Source organism: Mycteria americana, chromosome 11 (assembly GCF_035582795.1).
Source record: "Mycteria americana isolate JAX WOST 10 ecotype Jacksonville Zoo and Gardens chromosome 11, USCA_MyAme_1.0, whole genome shotgun sequence".
In the NCBI taxonomy this organism is placed as follows: Eukaryota; Metazoa; Chordata; class Aves; order Ciconiiformes; family Ciconiidae; genus Mycteria; species Mycteria americana.
Genome location: NC_134375.1, coordinates 13472406 through 13491958, shown reverse-complemented (window position 1 = coordinate 13491958; position 19553 = coordinate 13472406). Strand labels below are relative to the sequence as shown.

Sequence of the window (19553 nt, the reverse complement as noted above, 5' to 3'; positions counted from 1 at the left end):
ATGCGTGAAGAAGCAGAAGATAAGTCAGAGGTATTTGAGAGTAAAGTGTATGAAAGGCATTGTGCAGTTCTTGCGTTTTAATGACTGACTCTTCTTTGTGGTTTTCTTAGCCATTTTCTGGTTAGTCTTTTATAAGGTGCATAGTCAGCTATGTGAGAGAACAATTAGAGGGCAATAAAGCGGATCTATCCACATGATGCAATACAAATGAGATAAAAAACAATATGACCAACAGTATTTATGATTTCTCCATTTCTTTTTTTAAGAAGAAGGTAGGACAGCATGTGTGATGCTATAGAAGCTCTGTACAAAGTGTATAATACAGTTTTCATGTGTGTGACATGGGGAGCGATTTCTCTCAACGTGCATGTACTTGATTAGTACGATAAATCTGCAGATGGGCTGGTGAGGAAAAGGGCAGAATGGGTAATGAAGACCATGGTTCTGTGTGTTTGATGCTTAACATTAGGATTCTCCTTACAGTTTTATATAACTTTAACAGATTTTAATAATTCAAGCAGAATTTTCTACTCCTGATGTTTGTTGTACTTCTAATTTAATGTCATTTACTTTAATTTCCAGCAAGGTGGAGTTCACATTTTTCCAAAAATAGGGTAGGAGAAAATACCGTGTGTTCGTGCTCGGCATTTGTACAGTCACATCATGGGGAACCGACAGCAGCTCCAGCTTTTGGAACAAGGACTTAATATTTGGTGGTGTAGTTTAGGTGCATGTGTTTTACTGTTCCCGTGGAAAGCAAAACACCAAAAGTAAAGAGAAGGGAAAAGTAATGATGTAACTACAACTTGTGTAGTTAGTGAGCACTACCTCCGGGTTGTTTCTAAACCATACTTCTGTTTGGTCTCAGGAGATACTTTACCGAACTCCCACCAGCTAGCTGAGGCAATGGACTTAGTTTTGCCCAATTTCCTTCAATACTCTTTTCTCCTGGTACTTAGTAAATAGGTGAGTAATCTTATGTATTTCAAGGCTTTTAGGCTGTCTGGATAGGGTCTGTGCTGTGTGTTTTGCTTCCTTGTTGTTCTCTTCTTGAGCACCTAGTTGGAGTCAAATTGTATCTCTAAAGATCAACTGTTTCTTAAAATATAGCATGTGTGTATGTGATCTGTCTAATCAAATATCTTCTGTGTGATCACCGCTTTTCTGCAGCTTGCCAGTAGTGAAAGGGAAGATGAACGTGGATCCAAGGGAGAGAGAAACAGAATTACGAAGTCTTTTCCCTTTCTTTCACAGCTATAGTAGATATATTCAATATATTGTCAGCTAACTGTCTTCAGTTTAGTTGATTGATGTTTTGATTCAGTGCTCTGAAAAAAGGCATTAATGGAGAGCAGCAACTGTTGCAGCTAAAAAATCATTGGAATCTAGGGTGTTTTGAACGATGCTTTTCTCTTACAATGGTAAAACCACATGAGCGAGTGCAGAAAACTGCTGCCGATGCTCAGAAATAATCTCTACCTTATCAACAACTCAGTTCCCCTGAAAGCCTCGGTACAAAACGTTTCCATTACAGAAGGTATTGAAACAAGATGATGACCAGATAAATTGTAGCATTATGCTACTTAGAAGAATGTCTCAGGCACTTCCATTAAGATTATAAACTCTTTCCTCCCTGGAGATCCCAGCCGAAAACTTGTCCCATCAATTTCTCATAAGCCTCCGCTGGGGTTGTAACGGCTCCTAAAGAATATAGGTGAAACAAGACCATCTCACAAATGTGGGCTGGACTTTCATGTGTTTTTCTTTAAGCCTATTGGGTATTTTTTTTTTAGCTATAAAGTTGTTCATGGAAAAAGGAAATTACTGTAGACTCCAGCATCTAAGGTAAACACAAGGAGATTAGGAAATGCAAAATCAGGAGGAAATATCCATTCCTCTCTTGTGCTATCATGTTTGCTCTAGTGCTTATACTTCCTAATGCATAAACTGGGCCGAGTCCTGCACTTATTGCCCTAAGTAAATTCCTCTGGTACTTCTTCCTTGGTAGACTGCAAATCCCACTGGAAAGTATAGATCCTCCTGTAAAAGCAAACCAAGATACCCAAACTGAGAGGAGGTGCTCCCTGTCTAGGCAGGGTGTGCCAGGATTTCAAAATTTGTCCTGCAGTGATATGGATGGTGTTTAACTTGTATCCTTAAATGCTTTCATGCAGCGTCTGTGGTTAAATCATTACATTTCACTTTTTTTTTTTTTTAAGTAATCCATTGTATCTCTGGTAATGTGGAAAATGTTGGAAGCTTAATGGCCTTGACTTATCAGGAAAAGCAAGCGTTGTGAGGTCCTCCACGAAGCTGGAAGAGCTAATCTCTTTTATTGCACAGTAGGAAGAAAAATCAGAGGAAGGCAGAAAGTACATGAGATTGCTTGCCGTGAAACTCTCCGTTATCATGAGTCGCTGACTGCAATTTAAATTAGAAACACACAGTGTCCCAATGACTTTCGCTGTCTTGTAGCATTATTGTGCTGAGATACAGGAATAACATAGATATAGAAGGAGATTAGCTTCAGGTTTGATGTTAGTTTTTCTTTGATTTTAAGATTTCATGTGTGAAGCCTGCTAGGATTTTCCTCTCAGGGTCTTGGGAAGAAGCTGAGCCTCCCCTAAGTCCGCGAGGGAGAGAAGTGCTGTGAGCGTGCATCTTGCATGGTGAAGTAGCCCACAGATGAAGTAATGGGCTCAGATTTAGGGTTTTTTAATATTTGACAGTATTTGCCAGTGTTGTACATTATGAATGAGTTTACCTGTCTGGGATACATCAGGAAAAACCCATCCCTAATGGATCAAGTAGGAATAATAACTGTTTTCTGCTCTTTATAGAGGTAATTCATTTGCAATTAGATACCTCCCTCCACCCCGTTCATATTGTCACCTTGCTACCAGCGCAGGGAACTCTCAAGTAAACGCAAACCCATGCTGTGAAAATCACTAACACAAAGTCGAACCCTCATTGCTCTGCAGTGGTTTGTGTTGTTGTCAGGTGATTTTCCTGGCACGAGGATTGCTCCCGCACCGCGAGCACGCCATGCGCTCGAATAGAGCCCATCAGGTGCTGGGTGCTGTAAATTTTTCCCCCTCCTTTACTACCTGATAGAGTGCAGAATTTCTCCCATGGCAGACTTCCGAGGAGTGCATGTGCGTTTGGGAGGGGGATATGCTGTTTTCACTGAGCTTTATGCTGAATGAAAAATCTCATTAGACTCCAGGCCTGCAAGGAGCTCTGCTTGGCAGATCCCCTGACCGCATTTCCAATTCAATAGGACTCTGCCTGGCTTTGTGGCTGCTGAACGATGTGCTGCGGAGCAGGAGCTGGAATGGCTAAAACTAACTGTGGCATGAGCTGGTTTTCAAGTGAGGTTTTCAAGGTGAGGCAGGATTTCTCCTAGGAGGTGTTGCTTTACTGGAATGCATTTGTTTGTTGTTATTAACATGAGAAGGCTCATGATTTTGCTATTATTTTGTGCTTTGAAAGAGGGAGAATGAGCGTACAAAAGAAGAAAGTGCCTTTGCCACAAGTTAATTTTGAAATTCAGGAAAATTTGCATTGCCTCCGTTGGAGGAGGCTGTCATTAGCAGTCTCGTCTGAAAACAAATTGCAACCTGCTTTTATTTCCTTTGTGCGTGGCTGACATGCCGTCATTCCCAGTCATCCAGCCCAGTTGCTACTGTACTTTGTTTTATGTTTCATGCTTGACCTATGAGCTGAAATGCTAATCACTGATGAAGATTTCAATTAATACAAAACTAGTTCCAGCCAGAAATGTGGTAACCTCATTTAGGAGATGTAGTATCTCAAGGAAATATATAATGGCAAAAGCTTCGAGACAATAGTTAAATTTTTAACCGGCTGGTATGCTTTCAGATGTATCTGCAAAGCTCCAATCTGTGCTGTTTTGTTACCAGCAAGGGGGATTGATTGTCATTGTGTATTTGTAGGTCTGTGGAAAAGCCATGCTCACAACATTCCTCTACTACAGCATTATCTCCTTGTGCCGGAATAACTTCTCTGATTTCATTGGTTAACAAAAAAATAAATGAATATATAGTCATACCTTTAAGAAGAGGAGATACAACAGATACATGTAGGGGGATTAGACTGCTCTTACATCTGTAACTGTGCATATATATAAAGCCAGGAACCTTATTTTATGGTGACTTGTACAAGTATTATGCAAAGTACACTTTATAGTGCAATGAAGAAATATAATCGAAGTTTCATTGTGGTATTTTTAATTCAACTTTAAGTACCTTAGAAACTTGCTAATTAAATAATTGTAGGTTTCTCAGAAGTCTGCAAAACATTTACACAAGCAATTTATGCTGCAGGACGTGGTATATACATCTCAAGTACACTACCTTAAATCCAGCTTTTCCCCTGAAAGAGAGATTACTGCCACAGTAGAACTGGAAGAAGGCTAGAAGAAGATGCATGTAAAGATATGGATTGGTTCCCACTCAAGGAAAGACTAAGTTTGTGTCTACAGACCTAAACTCATCAGGAGCTGCTGTAGTGGCCCAGTGCTCCCACTGCTCAGAGTTGCTGTCCAGTTGACCCAGTCCAAAAGTGAACTGGGGAAAGAACAATTTTACATGCAGTGAGGATGGCCAGAGAAGCAGGACCTGAGACCAAAGTGGGCAGCTAAGTTACCCCACCGCATGGGCATGCTCTGGGTAAGCTGGTGCTCTGGGGGGGTTCAGTCTGGCAATGGAATTGCAAAGGGGGGATGCAGGGAATTGCACAATCAGAAGTGATGCAGAGGGGAGGACCCGTAGAGAGTCGGGGAGAGCCAGTGAGATTATTAAGCAGCAGGTTTAACACTGTACATATTGAGGGACTCATTATCTCAGGTGATGGAGGTCAAAGTATATAATCAATTAAGAAAAAAGAAAAAGGTACTTAAATTTGTGGAAGAAAGGCCCATTGGTAGCTGTTATGGACGAAAGGTTAGATGTAGAATCTGGCTCAGAAAGTCCCCAAGAGCTATAGGAGTTGGGGAGGATGTATGTACCAGGAGAGGATTCTCCTGCGCTCTCTCTGCTGCTTACCTGTGCCTGCCCCATCAGGAGGGCTGAGCCAGAGCAACTTTGGTGTGACCTGGTGTCCCGCTTGTTGCTAAGCACTGTTGTTCTCCTTAAATCAATAGATGCTTGTATTTAGTCACATATTTAAGAACATCCATAATGGTAAAATTTGGCTGCAAGGTATTCAGGTTTATGTGCTCCTAATGGTAGGAATAACCACATCAATGGTTATCTCAATTTACGTGTAAGCACCGTGTCAATAATGTTATAACTGAAGTTTAATGATGTATTCATCATAAACAATCTACCGTTCACAGTTAACATTTATTTCTTTGGTTATGAAAAAGCTACACCAGGTATTGATTTCCACACTGGATTTTCTTTTGAGTCTTTATTATAAGTGCTGCTCAGAGGCGTTTTGAGCTTACAGCAGAGCTGATCTGATGGGGCTGGCAAGCCTGGTCTCCTGACTGTCTTTGCAGGGCTGCTACTTTTTGAGTAGGTTTCTGTTATGAATATCCAGAGCTGCGAAAGTGAACTTTGTTTTCAGCAGTTGTGTAATTTGTATTAAATGGATTGTTTTTCCAAATGTTCCAGGTCTTAAGCTAGCTCACACAAATTTTCACAGGAAGCAAATACAAAAGTAGAGAGTTTTATTGAAGATTGCGTGCCTTAAAGTTTACAAATGATCCTCTGCTTGGCTAAGTCAAGTCCAGTTAGCATTAGATGGGTTGAGCAGATAGACAAAAATGGGTACTGACGAATTATTTATTAAGTTTAAATATTATGTGTTGGCAGAAACATTGCTCAGTTCCACACTGTTTTTAAAACCCAAACTCTTGCTGACTTGAAAGGAGCCATCCAATGGAGCATGTTGGAAGATGTAAGGGGTGGGGGGGGACAAAAAAAAGGAAAAAAAAATCAGATAATCTAATTTATATGAATCCTATTGGTGAAATGACAATAGGGAACCCATTTATTTATTTTTTTCAGGAAAACCTGAAGACCTCATGTTCTTTGGCAGCAAGTACCTCTAGAGCCTAAGAAGGAGGCTTCACACTGGCAAATGTCAGCAGACAGCTACCGACAAGCAAATAATTTGTGCTGATTAGAAACCACATTTCTTTAGTTTTCAATCATTGTGTGTGTAAAAGACATGCAAGGCTTTAAGAAATATGGTCCTTGTACTCTGTGATTTAGTAGTACAGTGCTTCAGCTACTAGATGTATGAAACAAACTAAATCAAATCTGTCAGGTGCTGTGCCATTATATGGGCAGAGTGATGACCAAGAGAAATCATTAACCATTTATAGCTAGCTTTTAAATGGTTTGAGAGCACAGGGTGCGATCTACTGAGGCTTCAGGGGGATGGCATTTTAGGATTTTGTTGAGAACAGCTGTGAGTAAGCAGGGAGTATTTGCAAAAATGGATAGCTGGTGCCGGCTGCCTTGTCCGGGGGTCGAGGAGATGCTTGTATGCCTTTTCAGCTTCCACTCAGCTCAGGGTGGCTCTCAGACAGAAATGGCATAACCTGAGTTTCCACACAATCAGCACAAACAATCAAACTGAGACGTCGGTCACATCTGGGCAATAGCAGACCGACGGCTCGGGGACAGGCACCCGCCGTCACCCTGCTGTGTCTGCCTGGCTGGGGAGATGCCCTGCCTGGCCAGCGCCTGAATTCTCTTCCAGAAAACCAGGACCTGACAAGCTGGGCTCCCAAAATCCCTACTTATTTCTTAAAACCTTGTCCCAGGGAAATTAATTCTAATACTTACACTGTTTATTGAATTGAATGTTTTACTGCTGCTTGTGCTGCAGTAAAACATTTCACAGCCTTGTGTACATATTTCTTTATTATATATATTCGTTTTATCACATTTTTAAAGGTTTTTTTGTGGTTTCAGAAACTGAAAGACTGATGGATTACAAAATTCGGAAGGCGTAGTAGTTGCAATCATATTTGAAACACATAAATTTTGTGAAATAATGTTGAAGTTGTTTAGCTGCACTGAAAACTTTTACTTTACATGTGCTGTCCAGTAATGTTTATAAAGTCCTTGGCAAGATAAATAATGCATAGACTTCTCTCACTAAACCTCCTGAGAGCAGAATTGCATCTAAAAAAAAATCTTCATGCCTATGTGCTAGTCTATTTGGAAATATTTTACCATGGGAGGAAGAACGTCTTTGTGATTTGGATGATTATTTTAATCACCTCCAGCATAGGCATCATGGGCTGCTTTTCTGAGAACTGACAACATCCAAAAATAGGTGATTGGGATAGAGTCAAGTGAAGGTTATCTTCTCCCTGGTACTAACACTGGGATGTCAAAAAGCTTTTAGGGGAAAAGCTATGTATAACATTGACACCTGAAGTAAAACGATGGGTCCTTATGAATATTCCTTCTCATCTTTTCCAAACATGAGTGACTTTGCATGTGGGGGGTTTTTCAGGGGGGGAAAAAAAGAACTATAGCTGCGTAAATACTGTTGCTGTAGCATTACGTTTAAGGTTTCACTAGCATAAATCTCAACCTTTCTTACTAATTAGTGAAGTAGGGAAGTATTCCCACTTGTGGCATGGAAAAGCGCAGAGGTGATTAATTCTGCGTGCTCCCTGGGGCTCTGCCTGTATCCCAGGGGACCGTGGCCCCTCTTCTGGGAGCTGCTGTGGGACCACTTTGTCCCATGCTGAACATATTTGATTGCCTCATGAGCTTTTTGTTACTCATTTGCTGGAAGGCTCTGCAGCGGAGGGGAGAAGAGGGCATGGAGGCTCACTGGGGTGGAGATGGACGCTCTCTGAGTAGAAGTCCTTGTCATTATAGGTGTCACCTGCAGTATCCCCTGAACCAGGGCTTGAAGCTTGGAGCAGTGAGGGTGGAAACAGGCAGGCAGAGCATCCCTGCTGCCCTCCACTCTCACATTCCTCAGCACTTGAGGTCGCTCACTAGGATCTTTGATTGAGTCCCATCTTCTCCGAGTTTCATACCACCGGCCTCACCAAAGAGGCCTTCAAAGGCGATAGGGCTTCAGGAAGCTTGCCTTCGGAGGGGCGTATGGCCACGCCAGCCGCCAGGTCCAGGCTGACCTCGGGCTGTGAGCTGTGCAGGGATGGAGGTGGAGGCATCGCTTCTGGAGCATCGGTGCGCACCGAGCTGAACACCGACCGCCCCGTCTGGGGCTCGCCAGGACGCGGGCAGACGTGATGTGCTTCACAGTGGGACTGTCCGCTGCGGGTACAATCCAGCCGTCGCCTTCGGCTGGGCGGGGACTCCTGCTGTTGTGGGATGGGGGGCATTTTTGGCTGTGTCTGCGATTTTTTTCTTCTTCTGTGATTGTAACCGAGACAGAGTGAGAATACTTAATTAAGCTCCTGTGCTATATAGTCACTTAACTTGCAACATATGGTGTAATTAAATAACTAATTTTTTGTTTTTCATCCCAGGAAGCAATTTTTTTCCAGAGTTTTGTTCTGTTATGCTGTAACTGGGGCCGCACCGAAGGCTGTAATTTCTAATTACCAATAGCTTTTATTTAACAGTCCTGTAACGTATATGTCACTGAGAAATTAAATCTGATTCTAGCTAATGAAAAGGTCAGCCCAGAAATGTACCAGTATTAAGCTGTGTGAATCCAGTACTTTCATGAATATTTGTGCTGTATAGGACTTATGCAAGGACCAAATCTCACATATTTGAAGAGGGAACCAAATAGCTGAGATTGATGCCATATTTAGTAGTGCAATATAATTTCTCTTGGAAGCAGTAGACCAGTAATCTGGGAATTTTGGCTGTCATCCTGCTACTATTTATGAGCAATTTTAATGTAGTAATTACATATAGGGAAAATTGTTCACTAGGTTGATGAGATAAATGGAAATTTAATTTTTTTCTTGTTTAGTTGTCCAATATTTTTATTACGTGCTTCTGGAAGCAATGGTATACAATAAAAGAATCTGGAACTGCATTGCTCCTTAGAAATACTGATATTTTGAAAGATTTGCTCACTGAAAGTTAAAGGCAGCTCATTAAACAAACAAATGAGCTGTCCTTAGAGCAATCAGTATTTACTATTAACTGAACAGCACAGTAAATAATGAATTGCAGGTAGGGAACTACAGATAAGTATTTGCAGTGAATTCAAATTACTTGACTTAAGCCTGAGGCGAAGAAAAGTGAACATAAAGATAGAAATGGAGGAAGGAGGGGGAAAAAGAAAAAGGAAGAGGAGGGATCGTAAATGTAACATTTGTTGTAGCGTACATGTTCATTCATTGTGCCGAGGAGAGGTTTTCTTCGGTAATCTTTTGTCCCCCTCCCCGGTGCAAGGGGTGCTGCAGCCAACTCCTTGTGCGAACAAAGGAGGATGTGGGATTTCTGGGAAAAAGCAGGGATCCAAACCAAGCTCTGAGCCTGATCCAGCACACTGGCTTAAAGAGCAGAGCTGAGGTTTTTACCAAGGTCAAGATTTTGCAAGTGGCTCTCTGGCTCTTACCAGACCCCAGGAGAGCGCTGTGCTTTGGCACCAGTGAGACCGAAACCTGCCCGTAGCTGCCAAGTGCTTGCGCAGCTACCTCATTTATTTCTCCAAATTACTTAAGCAGTTAAATTGTTCATTTGCTAGGAACTGGCAGAAGATGAGAAATTTTGGTTTGGAGTTTAATCATCACAGGAGTGAAAGATTGTGCTGCCTGAAGTTTGGGTACACAGCTGCCTTTAAGGCTGGGATGGACGGGGTGTCTGGAGGACGTCTGACATTCTCATTTAGGAAGGGGCTTGGGGTTGTTCGGGTGCTGGAGGTGAGAGGGAAGGTGGGTGATGTAATCAGGGACTCTGCAGTTTCAGCTGAGCTCTGGGCCTGAGGCTTGGTAGGACAGCCAAACGTGCGACAGCCATACAAAACGCCTAACGCTTGGCAGCCCTGTCTATACATCACCTTAAATAAGGTTAATCGCTTGACACAGGTCTCCTTGCGGGGAGGACGTATGTCTCGACCTGTCTGTCTGCTGAGGACTGTCACTGCCAGAACAGGGAACAGAGGAGTGTCCGGTTGAGTGGGGCACATCAGGGGAGATGTGCATTAAGTGTTAGCTTTCCATAATAACTGCTGCCACAACCAGCACAGCCAGGATAACGCCTCTGCTACTCCATTAGGGGTAATATCGATAACATACAAACAGGAGCCTTACCTTGCTGGATAGTTATCACTAGGTAAATACCTCCGCAAAGATACCGTAGCTTAATTCACGTCACCCCGGGACTGTACCTCATGGAAACTGCCACGGAGTAAAATGGCAGAGGTTGAATGCAGCTGCAGGGAGATTTGCAAGTGGCCTTTGGAAGTATCCGATTGCTGTGCACAAGTCCAGTGCCATCGGTCCGGAAGAGCTCGCTGCTTCCAAATGCTGGTGCTGTCGGCCCCCTGCATTAGTATTCAACACAGGGAAAAAGAGCGAGGCGCTAGACAGACCGACTAATTACAGCAGCCTGCAGAGGCAAGTCGTGCCGTACCACATGATAAAGGATATCCTTTTTATTTAGTGCATTTCTTCTTTGTTCTCTGTCACTTTATTAAAAAAAGAAAAAAGCAAGCGTGAGCTAATGGGTTTGGTTAAGGAATCAAGCTGTTTTCCTATTTTTTCTTGAATTTAATCTCAATCTATACAATGCTTTGCAACATTCATGTAAAAAGAAACTTCCTGCTCCTCAGTCTGCAGCCTTAGCCAGCTGCACATCTCCTGTAAGCTTAGCTCCCCTTCCTCTGGTTGGCATCCTGACACGGGCTGCTCTGGTCCCCAGAGCTGTCAGCAGATGGGGGAGAAGAGGGCTTCACTCCCACTAATGTACCATCTGCAAGCAGCGACACTGGTCAGATTTTTATGAGCCTGAATTGCAGTTGTGTGGCTAGAGGGTTTGCTGCCAGAGCATCTGTTTTACCATCGATGACACAGACAGAACTGGAACTGAGCATCTGCCAGGACCAGGTAAGGCAGGGTAGGAGAGCCCAGTCCTGTCGTGACAGAAGTTGTGCAGCCATCAGGTAGCTGCTGGCTGGGGCTGCTGTGCGGCTGTGGGTAGCGTGTACCCTCCCCATGCTGCGATACAGCCCAGATTGTATTGGGCTGAGGTTTGGAAAGGTCTATTGCTCACAAGTCAGAGCTAGAAGAAGTCAAACTGAGGGAAATGTCGACTGCCACAAGACAGAACTTACTGATGTTGCCGGATTCTGCCTGATTTGCACCCAGACACAACCTGGGGGTGGCAGCTCAGCCAGCGGGTCCCCGTCCCCTCTGGTGCCCTTCTGCGTCGTCCCCCTCTGTGGAGTGAGGCACTAAGCAGATTAGTCGGCTTCTTCCATCAGCGAACGCTCGGTGCCTAAGATACTTAAAAGACATCTGCTTTTTAGCCTCATTTCTAAAGAAATGAGGCTTATGTGATTATAGTGTCTGTCTCTTGTCCCCTCATTGGCCAGTTTCAATCTTCACCCAGGGATTTTGGTCTCAAAGACGTTAACTTCCAGAAAGTTTTCGTGAACTGGTGACCAAGTGAACAGAATTTATCCTGCTAATGCCCCTGGAGAAAGGGCCACAGCGCAAGCTGTTGCTCATCTCCGAGAACCGACGCAAGAGGGAGCGTGCTGGGTGAAAGGGAAATCGCTGCTTCATGCCTGTGCTTTGTAGAGGTCCAGCAAACCAACCATCAGGAGCAAAGTGTCATGGACCAGAGTGTGCGGGCTGCATGGCTCGGCGCTGTCCTGCTCCAGCTGCAGCTGTTCCAGCTGCAGCCAGCTGTGCTGGCCAAGGGCAAGCATCCCCAGGACACTAGCCAGGTCCCACTCCTGCCTGCCCCCACATGCCAACTGCTCTCAGTGATCCTGGGATTGCTTTTCTGATCCGTGGATTAACCAGGTAGTATGTGCAAAGATACATGCGCTGTGTGCGAGCAGGCTTAGTCTGGAAATGTATTGCCATGGTCGTACAGCTCTGCTTGTGAACTCAGTGGCTTGAATCGGAGCTCGCTGTGCAGGGCTGCCGGTGGGTTGGCCCTTACCTTCATCAGAGTAGCCTTGTCTTGAAAATTGCTCTTGCAAAATTACATTGACAACTGAGGTCTAAATTCTCTTGAGACTGATGTCCCATAAGTGCTATATGTTAGCAGATGCACAGGTACAAAACATATCTTATACCCGTTAATATTTCACTGAGATATTGTGAATGATGCTGAAGACTGAAATTTTCCATATGCCCACGTTTGTAGAATTCTCTCTCCTTTACGCCTCTGTGAATTACACTTAAATGCTCATTAGAGCTGAATATGTCTCCTTTTGGCAGCCGCCTGACATTTTTGCCTTGTAATGCAGGACCTAAGGGTGTATAATGGATTGTGTAAAACCTATGTATTGTAGTTCTGGGACTATGGAGGAAAAGCAAAGGTTTCATATTCTGGTCCTTATTAATGAATTAAACTAGATTGTGTCCTTTTTTAAACATAAATGAAAGATAAAAGACATACGAGATTTATGAACAAGGTCATTAGTGTACCAAATTTCTCTCATTAGGTCTGTTACATTACTTTCCAACTTACACAACTCTCATTAGAAAAATTTATGAACTGGAATGATTACAAATATACCATCTTTTAAACCATCCCTACTTTTAATTGCAAAACAAAAAATAATTATACTTCTGTGCTATAATGGATTTGTACTTTTGTGCATGTATTTTTTTTGTTAGAAATTTAATAGAAGACCTTCCCGAAGCCAAGGGGTGGGGAGAGAGGAGAGGAAATTGTACCACTTAGTGCAATTTGCAATTTAGCTGCAAATCCTGAAACATTGCTTTAATTTAGTAACCTTGTTAGAGCCAAGTTAATAATGCAAGCTAATATGGCTGTTTCTTCTCCTTGCTAGACTTTCAATTTCACGTCCTTACATCTGATTTGAAGTTACGGTGAGAGGAAGCATAAGGTATCTCTCATTCTGTTTGGACTCCTTGTTTACAGAAGAGTGATGAAGATGCTATTAAGCACAAAAGGCATCACCATATGCCTGTTTTTCTTTGTATTGAGTTTGGCAGTAGCTATTGGAATACCATTATCAGGTGAGTTGTAGCTATTTACTGAACACTTTGCTGTTTTCTTTTGGTATCCATTTTTTTTTTTTTTTAACCTTTCCCTGAAGAAAAAAATATTAAATCCTGCTTTTCAGTTGTTCCATTTTGAATTTAATTCTGCCAGAACATGGCCTTTGGGAAATTCAGGTGTGATAAAAATGTAAGCTACTTTGTTTGGACCTGTTTAAACGTAGCAGTAAACTTGTGTAATAACAGGTATCTATGTTTGCGATCCAACACACCGCTTAGCTCCAAGGGTCTGGTTTTGTCCTTCACATAAATTCCTCATTTTGGCTCTGAATCTCCCCGAAGCTTGTTTGATGTACATATACCCTTACTTACTTGTCTTGCAACCTGCCGTTTCAGTCTGAAAAAGAAGCAGGTGTATGTCTCGGGGCGTACATTAGTCCCCAGAGAAGTATTTCCTATGCCTCGCATACCGCCCTGGGGAGCACCTCCTTTATCCCTCTCTGGCTACGATGCATTCAAACTGCCTGTTTTACACGGTTGGTGTGCTTTCAGGACATGTGTAAAATACGGGATGAGGCTCACAGGGGACAATCCAATGAAAGCCAGTGGACCCCACTGCCTGGAGTACAGCCCAGATCTCCCAAGCTTTGTGTTTTTCAAACATAAATGGACCAGGAGGATTACAAACTACAGGTTTTTTGGGGGGGAACCCCCCCCCCAACAAAGCAGAACTCAACAATATTGGGTTTTGAATGAATTATGGTGGTGATAAATAAATAAATAAATAAATAAGCCTAAGGAAAAAGAAATGTAGGCTCTTCGCAGGGCTTTGGGTGCTGTAGCCTCAGAGTAGGACACGGGCCAGTTTCAGGGCATCGTGTAGACCTGCCATGAGCTGTTAGCACTCTGGAGTCTGCCAATAGCCCTGGCTGCAAAGGAGAAGGCAAGCAAGCAGGTTTATAAGATATTTTTCTAAAGCTATCCAAACTTGTTTAACAGCATCTGGAAGTGAAATTTTTGAGAGGAAGGTACCGCAGTAGCTCCTTGTGTTTAAATAAAGCAAAAGTGGAGCTGTGACTGTAAAGTGCAGGACAAACTGTCTGGGCATCCACTGCTTTTAAGTACCTACACGGGGGAACCATCTAGCCCTTAATTTGCTTTAATGAAGCATTTTATATTTTAATAAAAAGGAATTATGTCTGATCAGTGAAGCTGGTGGGCTTGGAAGTGTTTGGCTTTGAGACCACATGGTATGGCAAGACACCACGTTTTGCTCCAGCTTTGAGCTTCCTGGACTTGAAAGAGAAGCCAAAGAGCATGTTAATTTTCTTCCTGGCTGTTTATAACAATGTGATGATCCTATTACCACCAGCTCCACTGCGGGGAGCATTCTCCCTCGTGCGGCTCTGCTACACAGACATTCGCAACACTTTAATTCCCTTAGAAAAAAAACGTTAGTGAAACATCATTGCGAGACTGCGTGACTGGTAACGGCTCTTCCCGTGCTGTACCCTGGAGGGGGTATTAAGTCATCTTTGCAGTCCATGGATTTCCTGGCAATTTTATCCAGGATGGAGATAGCAGTTTGCTACTTCATGTGTGTCTATCTGTGTCTGGATTAAAAAGCCGGTTATTGACTTCACCTCTGAATGAATTTACCAGTCCACACACCCATGCTTTGGTTTTAGCTTTAGCATGGCCCCAGCTCTCCTCTGCCCTGTATGGGTTGGTCTGACATGGAAGCGTGCGCGGGTGATGGCCCTGAGTGGCTGGCTGAACATAGCCAGTGCTGTCAAGCCTTCCTCTGGCTGCTGAGGCCATGGTAGTGTTGGGTTTTGGGAGGAGAGAGTATTGTCAATGCCAGGAAGATGATGATCGTCATCCTTTTTCTTTTAAGGCAAGCCTCACTCTTTGCAGCAGTAAGGCACTCCTGACATTGTCTCTTTAGAAGAAAGGACCTGAGTGGAGCACAGTTTTACTTGAATGGCATTTTAACCCGGTACCTCTTTGTGTTCAGTTGTGCAGCTTCCAACCATCACAGAGCAATCTCGCACCCAGGTTGCCTACCCTTTTGATGAGGACTTTACAATTAAATGTGAAGCTAGAGGAAACCCACAGCCCATGTGAGTACCGCTTTCACCTGGAGAAGCAAGCAGAAATTGAGTTTGCTTTTAGCCTTTGCCAAACACTGTTCTGTTTTTGAGGAGGGAAGGAAGAGCTGGTGTACGGTAACCTGCTCATCATTGTAAGGCGAGGTTAAGGTTTGGGTTTCCATTTAGGCCATTCAGCTTTTGTAGCTTGATCACTTCCACTCACTCTGTGAACAGGTATCAACATGCCTTCTTCTTGCTGGGAGATATTCCATTTCTCTAGCATGTGCTAAGTTCACCCCATGATTTAAAAGAGCTTGTCTGGGCTGTGCTGCAAAAGATAGGAGGTGTATGGTAATCAAAGGGTCCCAGCTGTTCTTCTGCCTTTTCCACAGCAACCCCAAAAATACCAAACACATTAAACCATCTATTCAGAGATCACATTTGCATTTTATCAGATACCTTGTCTGTACCTGACATCATCATGGCCGTGGTGATGTTACAAATATACACATAAGGAGTTATTCAAATAAATATCCAAAGATAAGCCTCATGTATTTTACACCAATGTAAAAAGGAAAAAGATTTTTAATGAAAATGTGATTAACAAAAATGTAATAATAACATTGTAAAAGCTCCTCCTGAGACTTTTGCCACTGGATGGTGTATGGGCTAAACCAATAGCTGCTTTGCATGTCATTTTTACTCTTTAATCCTTCCTTTCTTTTTTCTCTGCAACACAATTTAAACTTGCTTAAAAAAAGCAATTGTTAGTTTTATATCAAGATAATTTGATCATTTTTAATTGGGCTCTGAATGGAGATTTGTAGTTTTCCTTTGTTTCACGGTTTGTCAGCGGATCGATGAAAAGTTTTCTGGTATATTTAAATGTATGTGATAGAGCTGGTTAGGCGATAGGAACCCATATTCCTCTCCATACAGTTGCAAGGCAGTTTGCCTTAGTGAAGTGCCAAAACATACATCTCTTTTAACATTAATTTATTCTCTTAAAACATTGCAAAATGTTGAAAAAGGTATGTGTTCCACTAAATGCATGTTATACTGTAATTTCCAACTGTCTCTGCTTTTAAATCAGTTTAGCCCAATTTCAAGTCATCTGAGACTTCCAGATACATAAACTATGACCAGTACTTCAGCATTCGTCAAAATCACACCCCAATAACATCAAAACTACAAGTAATTCTACGTCAAGACCAGGAGAAACTCAGTCGAGTCATCTCGGTTTCTCGCGGGTTCAACCATGGTATCTCCTGGGGATGAGAAGAGCTCCTGTCAATCCTTGCCAGTCTAAAGTACCAACTCTCCTACAGACACAACTTTTTTGCAAACCTCTAGTTCCTTTCACTGTGTGGCTCTTGTTTTCACAGATGGTCTCTCTCATTTATTGTCCTTGCCTTAAGCTGTGTATTCTTATTTCATGTCATAGTCAGTTATCCAAAAGTAAAGTGTCCGACAGGAGAGACATGCCCAATAGCTAACACAAGTTATAGTAGCACAGTGGTCATTTTACCATTCAACTCTCTCCTCTTACATCAAGTTTTTCCTTTTATTTTAATAGTATGCTATTGGAGCCATATTTACCGCTGGTTTTGTACCATAGTGCTCTCTGTTCTGTGACCTGTCCTTTGTAACACTTGTATTATTTTTCAGCTTTAACTGGACTAAGGATGGCAAACCGTTCGATTTATTATCTGACCCGAGGATAGTTGCATTTAACAACTCTGGGACATTTGTGATTCAAAATCGAGGAATCATCACCAATTTTCAAGGGAAATATCGTTGCTTTGCATCCAACATGCTGGGAACTGCCATGTCAGAAGAAATTGAACTAATTGTTCCGAGTAAGGGCTTTTGCTTTGCTTTTGTTTTGTTTTTTTAAGATGAAAAACTGTGTTTCCTCAAATTAAATGGAGAAGAACTAGTTACTAATAGGGTGTATGTAAAACACACATTGTTTGTTATTCAGTGAATACTGGAAGGAAAAAAATCGGTGTGCTCCCTGGAATGATTCCATCTCATTCCTGGTTTTGAGGACAGAAATCTAAATGACCCAATCTGAATGCAGGAGTTCAGGCAATACCAGTGGACTATCAACCTCTTACAGGTTTCCAAGAGCTGATACTGATGCTCCTTACGAACTTTAATACAAACACAACTGCGTAGATTATGTATATGTTTTCCCAGATATATTAATTTGGAAAACATTTACTGTTTACTTTTGCTTTCTGCATATCGTCTGCCCCGCTTTGCCTCTAGAGGGTGGGTTAGTGGGTAAATTAGTATAAACTTTTTAATAGCCATCTCAGGAGAGCTGAATGTTCAATGACAGAAAATTATTATTTGCTTTGACTTGACTATTTAAATGCCTTTATAAAGCACTTGCTTTGCCTTTGCCATAAAACCTATAAGAATTCTTTTCTGGTTTGTATTTGGTTAGAGCCACTATTTGCTCTTGTGGTGCTCCCACTTCTAATACGTTTCTCTTTCTGTAAAGAAGAAAGCGTAAATATTGATGAGAGTTGTAGTCTGGTAAATTCTCTACCTAATCTGGGCAGGGACAATTTGTTTGTGAGCTGATGCCAGCACATCATGGAAATACAGAAATGAAAATATTTGGAGAGATAAAACAAATAGCAGAAAAATGGCAGAGTAGCCATCTTACAGTTATTGAAAGTACAGTACCGTTATTGAAAGATATTAACTGTTCATGCAAGATACAAATAATGGCACAGATGATGAAATAGTGTTATAAATGTATTAAAAATTAGAAATGTAGTGGGCAATAAAGGAATAGGAAGTCATTGTCAAAGAAAACAAAATTGGTTTGAGTCAAATCACTTAGGGGAAGTGGTGTAAAAGACACTTTCTGAGTTTGGGGAAACTCCTGAATTAAAGTTGGAGTGGCATCTCTAATAGTGGAGAAATTTATTTGATAAAGAATTAGGAATCATGTGATGCTTTCACTTTCCAAACATTTACTGGAAAGCAAATGCTGTTAAGAGTCATAAGACTGTAGTATTTCAGCTTGGCAACCACGACTGAGTGCCCAGAAATTGGGAGGACAATATGGTCTCCGTCTCAGAGCAAGGAACATGAAAGCAGAAGCTGGGGGGAAGGATGGAAGAAATAGCAGTTTGTTACTGCAAAACAGCAACCGATGCAATTGTTTGAAAGCTCAAGGGGAAGTGATCCAATCAACTGTGAGTTCATTAGTCTGATGTCAGTAGCGTTCAGGGTTTGGCATAAATACTTACAGGGAGAATATTAAAGGCCTGGAACTGAATGGAAAATGAGCTCCAAAATGTAGTAGTGAAAATTACTGATCCTAGAAATGTGTCCTTCCGTCATTAGCATAGAGCAAGGGCAGAGGAGGAAATGGGTGATTTTGAGGACCAGGGCTACAGAAGTGGGATGAAATTTACTGATGCAAAGTTCAAGGTCCTGATCAAGACGATGTTGATACAACCAGCTTTGTACCAATACATTTAAGCACTTTTAGTTTGGAAGTAACATAGGAAGATGAAGACACAATTGGTCATAAATTCAGGATCAAAATATATTAAATGAGAAGAGGAAAATTTGAGGCAGAACCTTCCTAGTAGAAGGACAAGAAACTTCACTGGCTCCAGAGTGGAGCAGGGTGAGAACATGAAGCAGACTGTATGACGTAGTCAAGTGGCATAGAAGAAGAGAATCAACAGCGCAGTGGAGTTTTTTTTCAGACTAGATCCTGCATTTCCAAGTTCCTACAATATTTTGTTATTAGGGGATCTGAAAGGACTGGGCACATGTGGAAGTGGTGTGTCCACATGGTGGGGCATATCTCCACAGTCTTCTCAGGCTTTGCAGTGACAAGAAATGGCCACCTAGCTACAAAAATCTAGCAGGTCAGTGCAGATGAAACACACTATGAGAAACATGCATAATAATTTCTGTCATGGTTTTATCATAGGAAAGAATCCTGGGAAGTATTTTGGGCATAGCCAGGGTGGGAGAGTCATGGCAGCACGGTCATGTTGGAAATAAGACACGTTGCAGGGGCTGGGAGAGTTCCTGGAAGAGGGCTGCTAAGGATGCCATGTAAATGTATTGTTATCAGTGCTCCTCATGAAAGACAGGATTTATTTTCCTTCCAGCCAGTTTTATGGATTTTTTTTCCTTGCTAAATTTATTTCACATTGCACTGTGAATAGTATTCCCCAATGCAGTAGCTTGGTGTTTGGTGAGGAATTACCAAGATTACATCTATTGCTATATGGTTTATGCAGTTGCTTTAAGGGAATAGCATTCCTTAGTAGAGGAGAACTGCACGA

General features: G+C 42.2%; 1 protein-coding gene across 3 annotated transcripts in view; it reads left to right on the top strand.

Moving 5' to 3' along the window:
- Positions 1-13056: 13056 nt before the first annotated feature.
- The window catches only part of CHL1 (cell adhesion molecule L1 like), a 55789-nt gene continuing 49292 nt past the window's right edge, over positions 13057-19553 (top strand). For all 3 annotated transcript variants that reach the window (XM_075513711.1, XM_075513712.1, XM_075513710.1), the window contains exons 1-3: positions 13057-13147; positions 15147-15252; positions 16891-17081. In XM_075513711.1, the coding sequence (XP_075369826.1) occupies positions 13057-13147; positions 15147-15252; positions 16891-17081 (388 nt within the window). The remainder of the gene's footprint in view (positions 13148-15146; positions 15253-16890; positions 17082-19553) is intronic.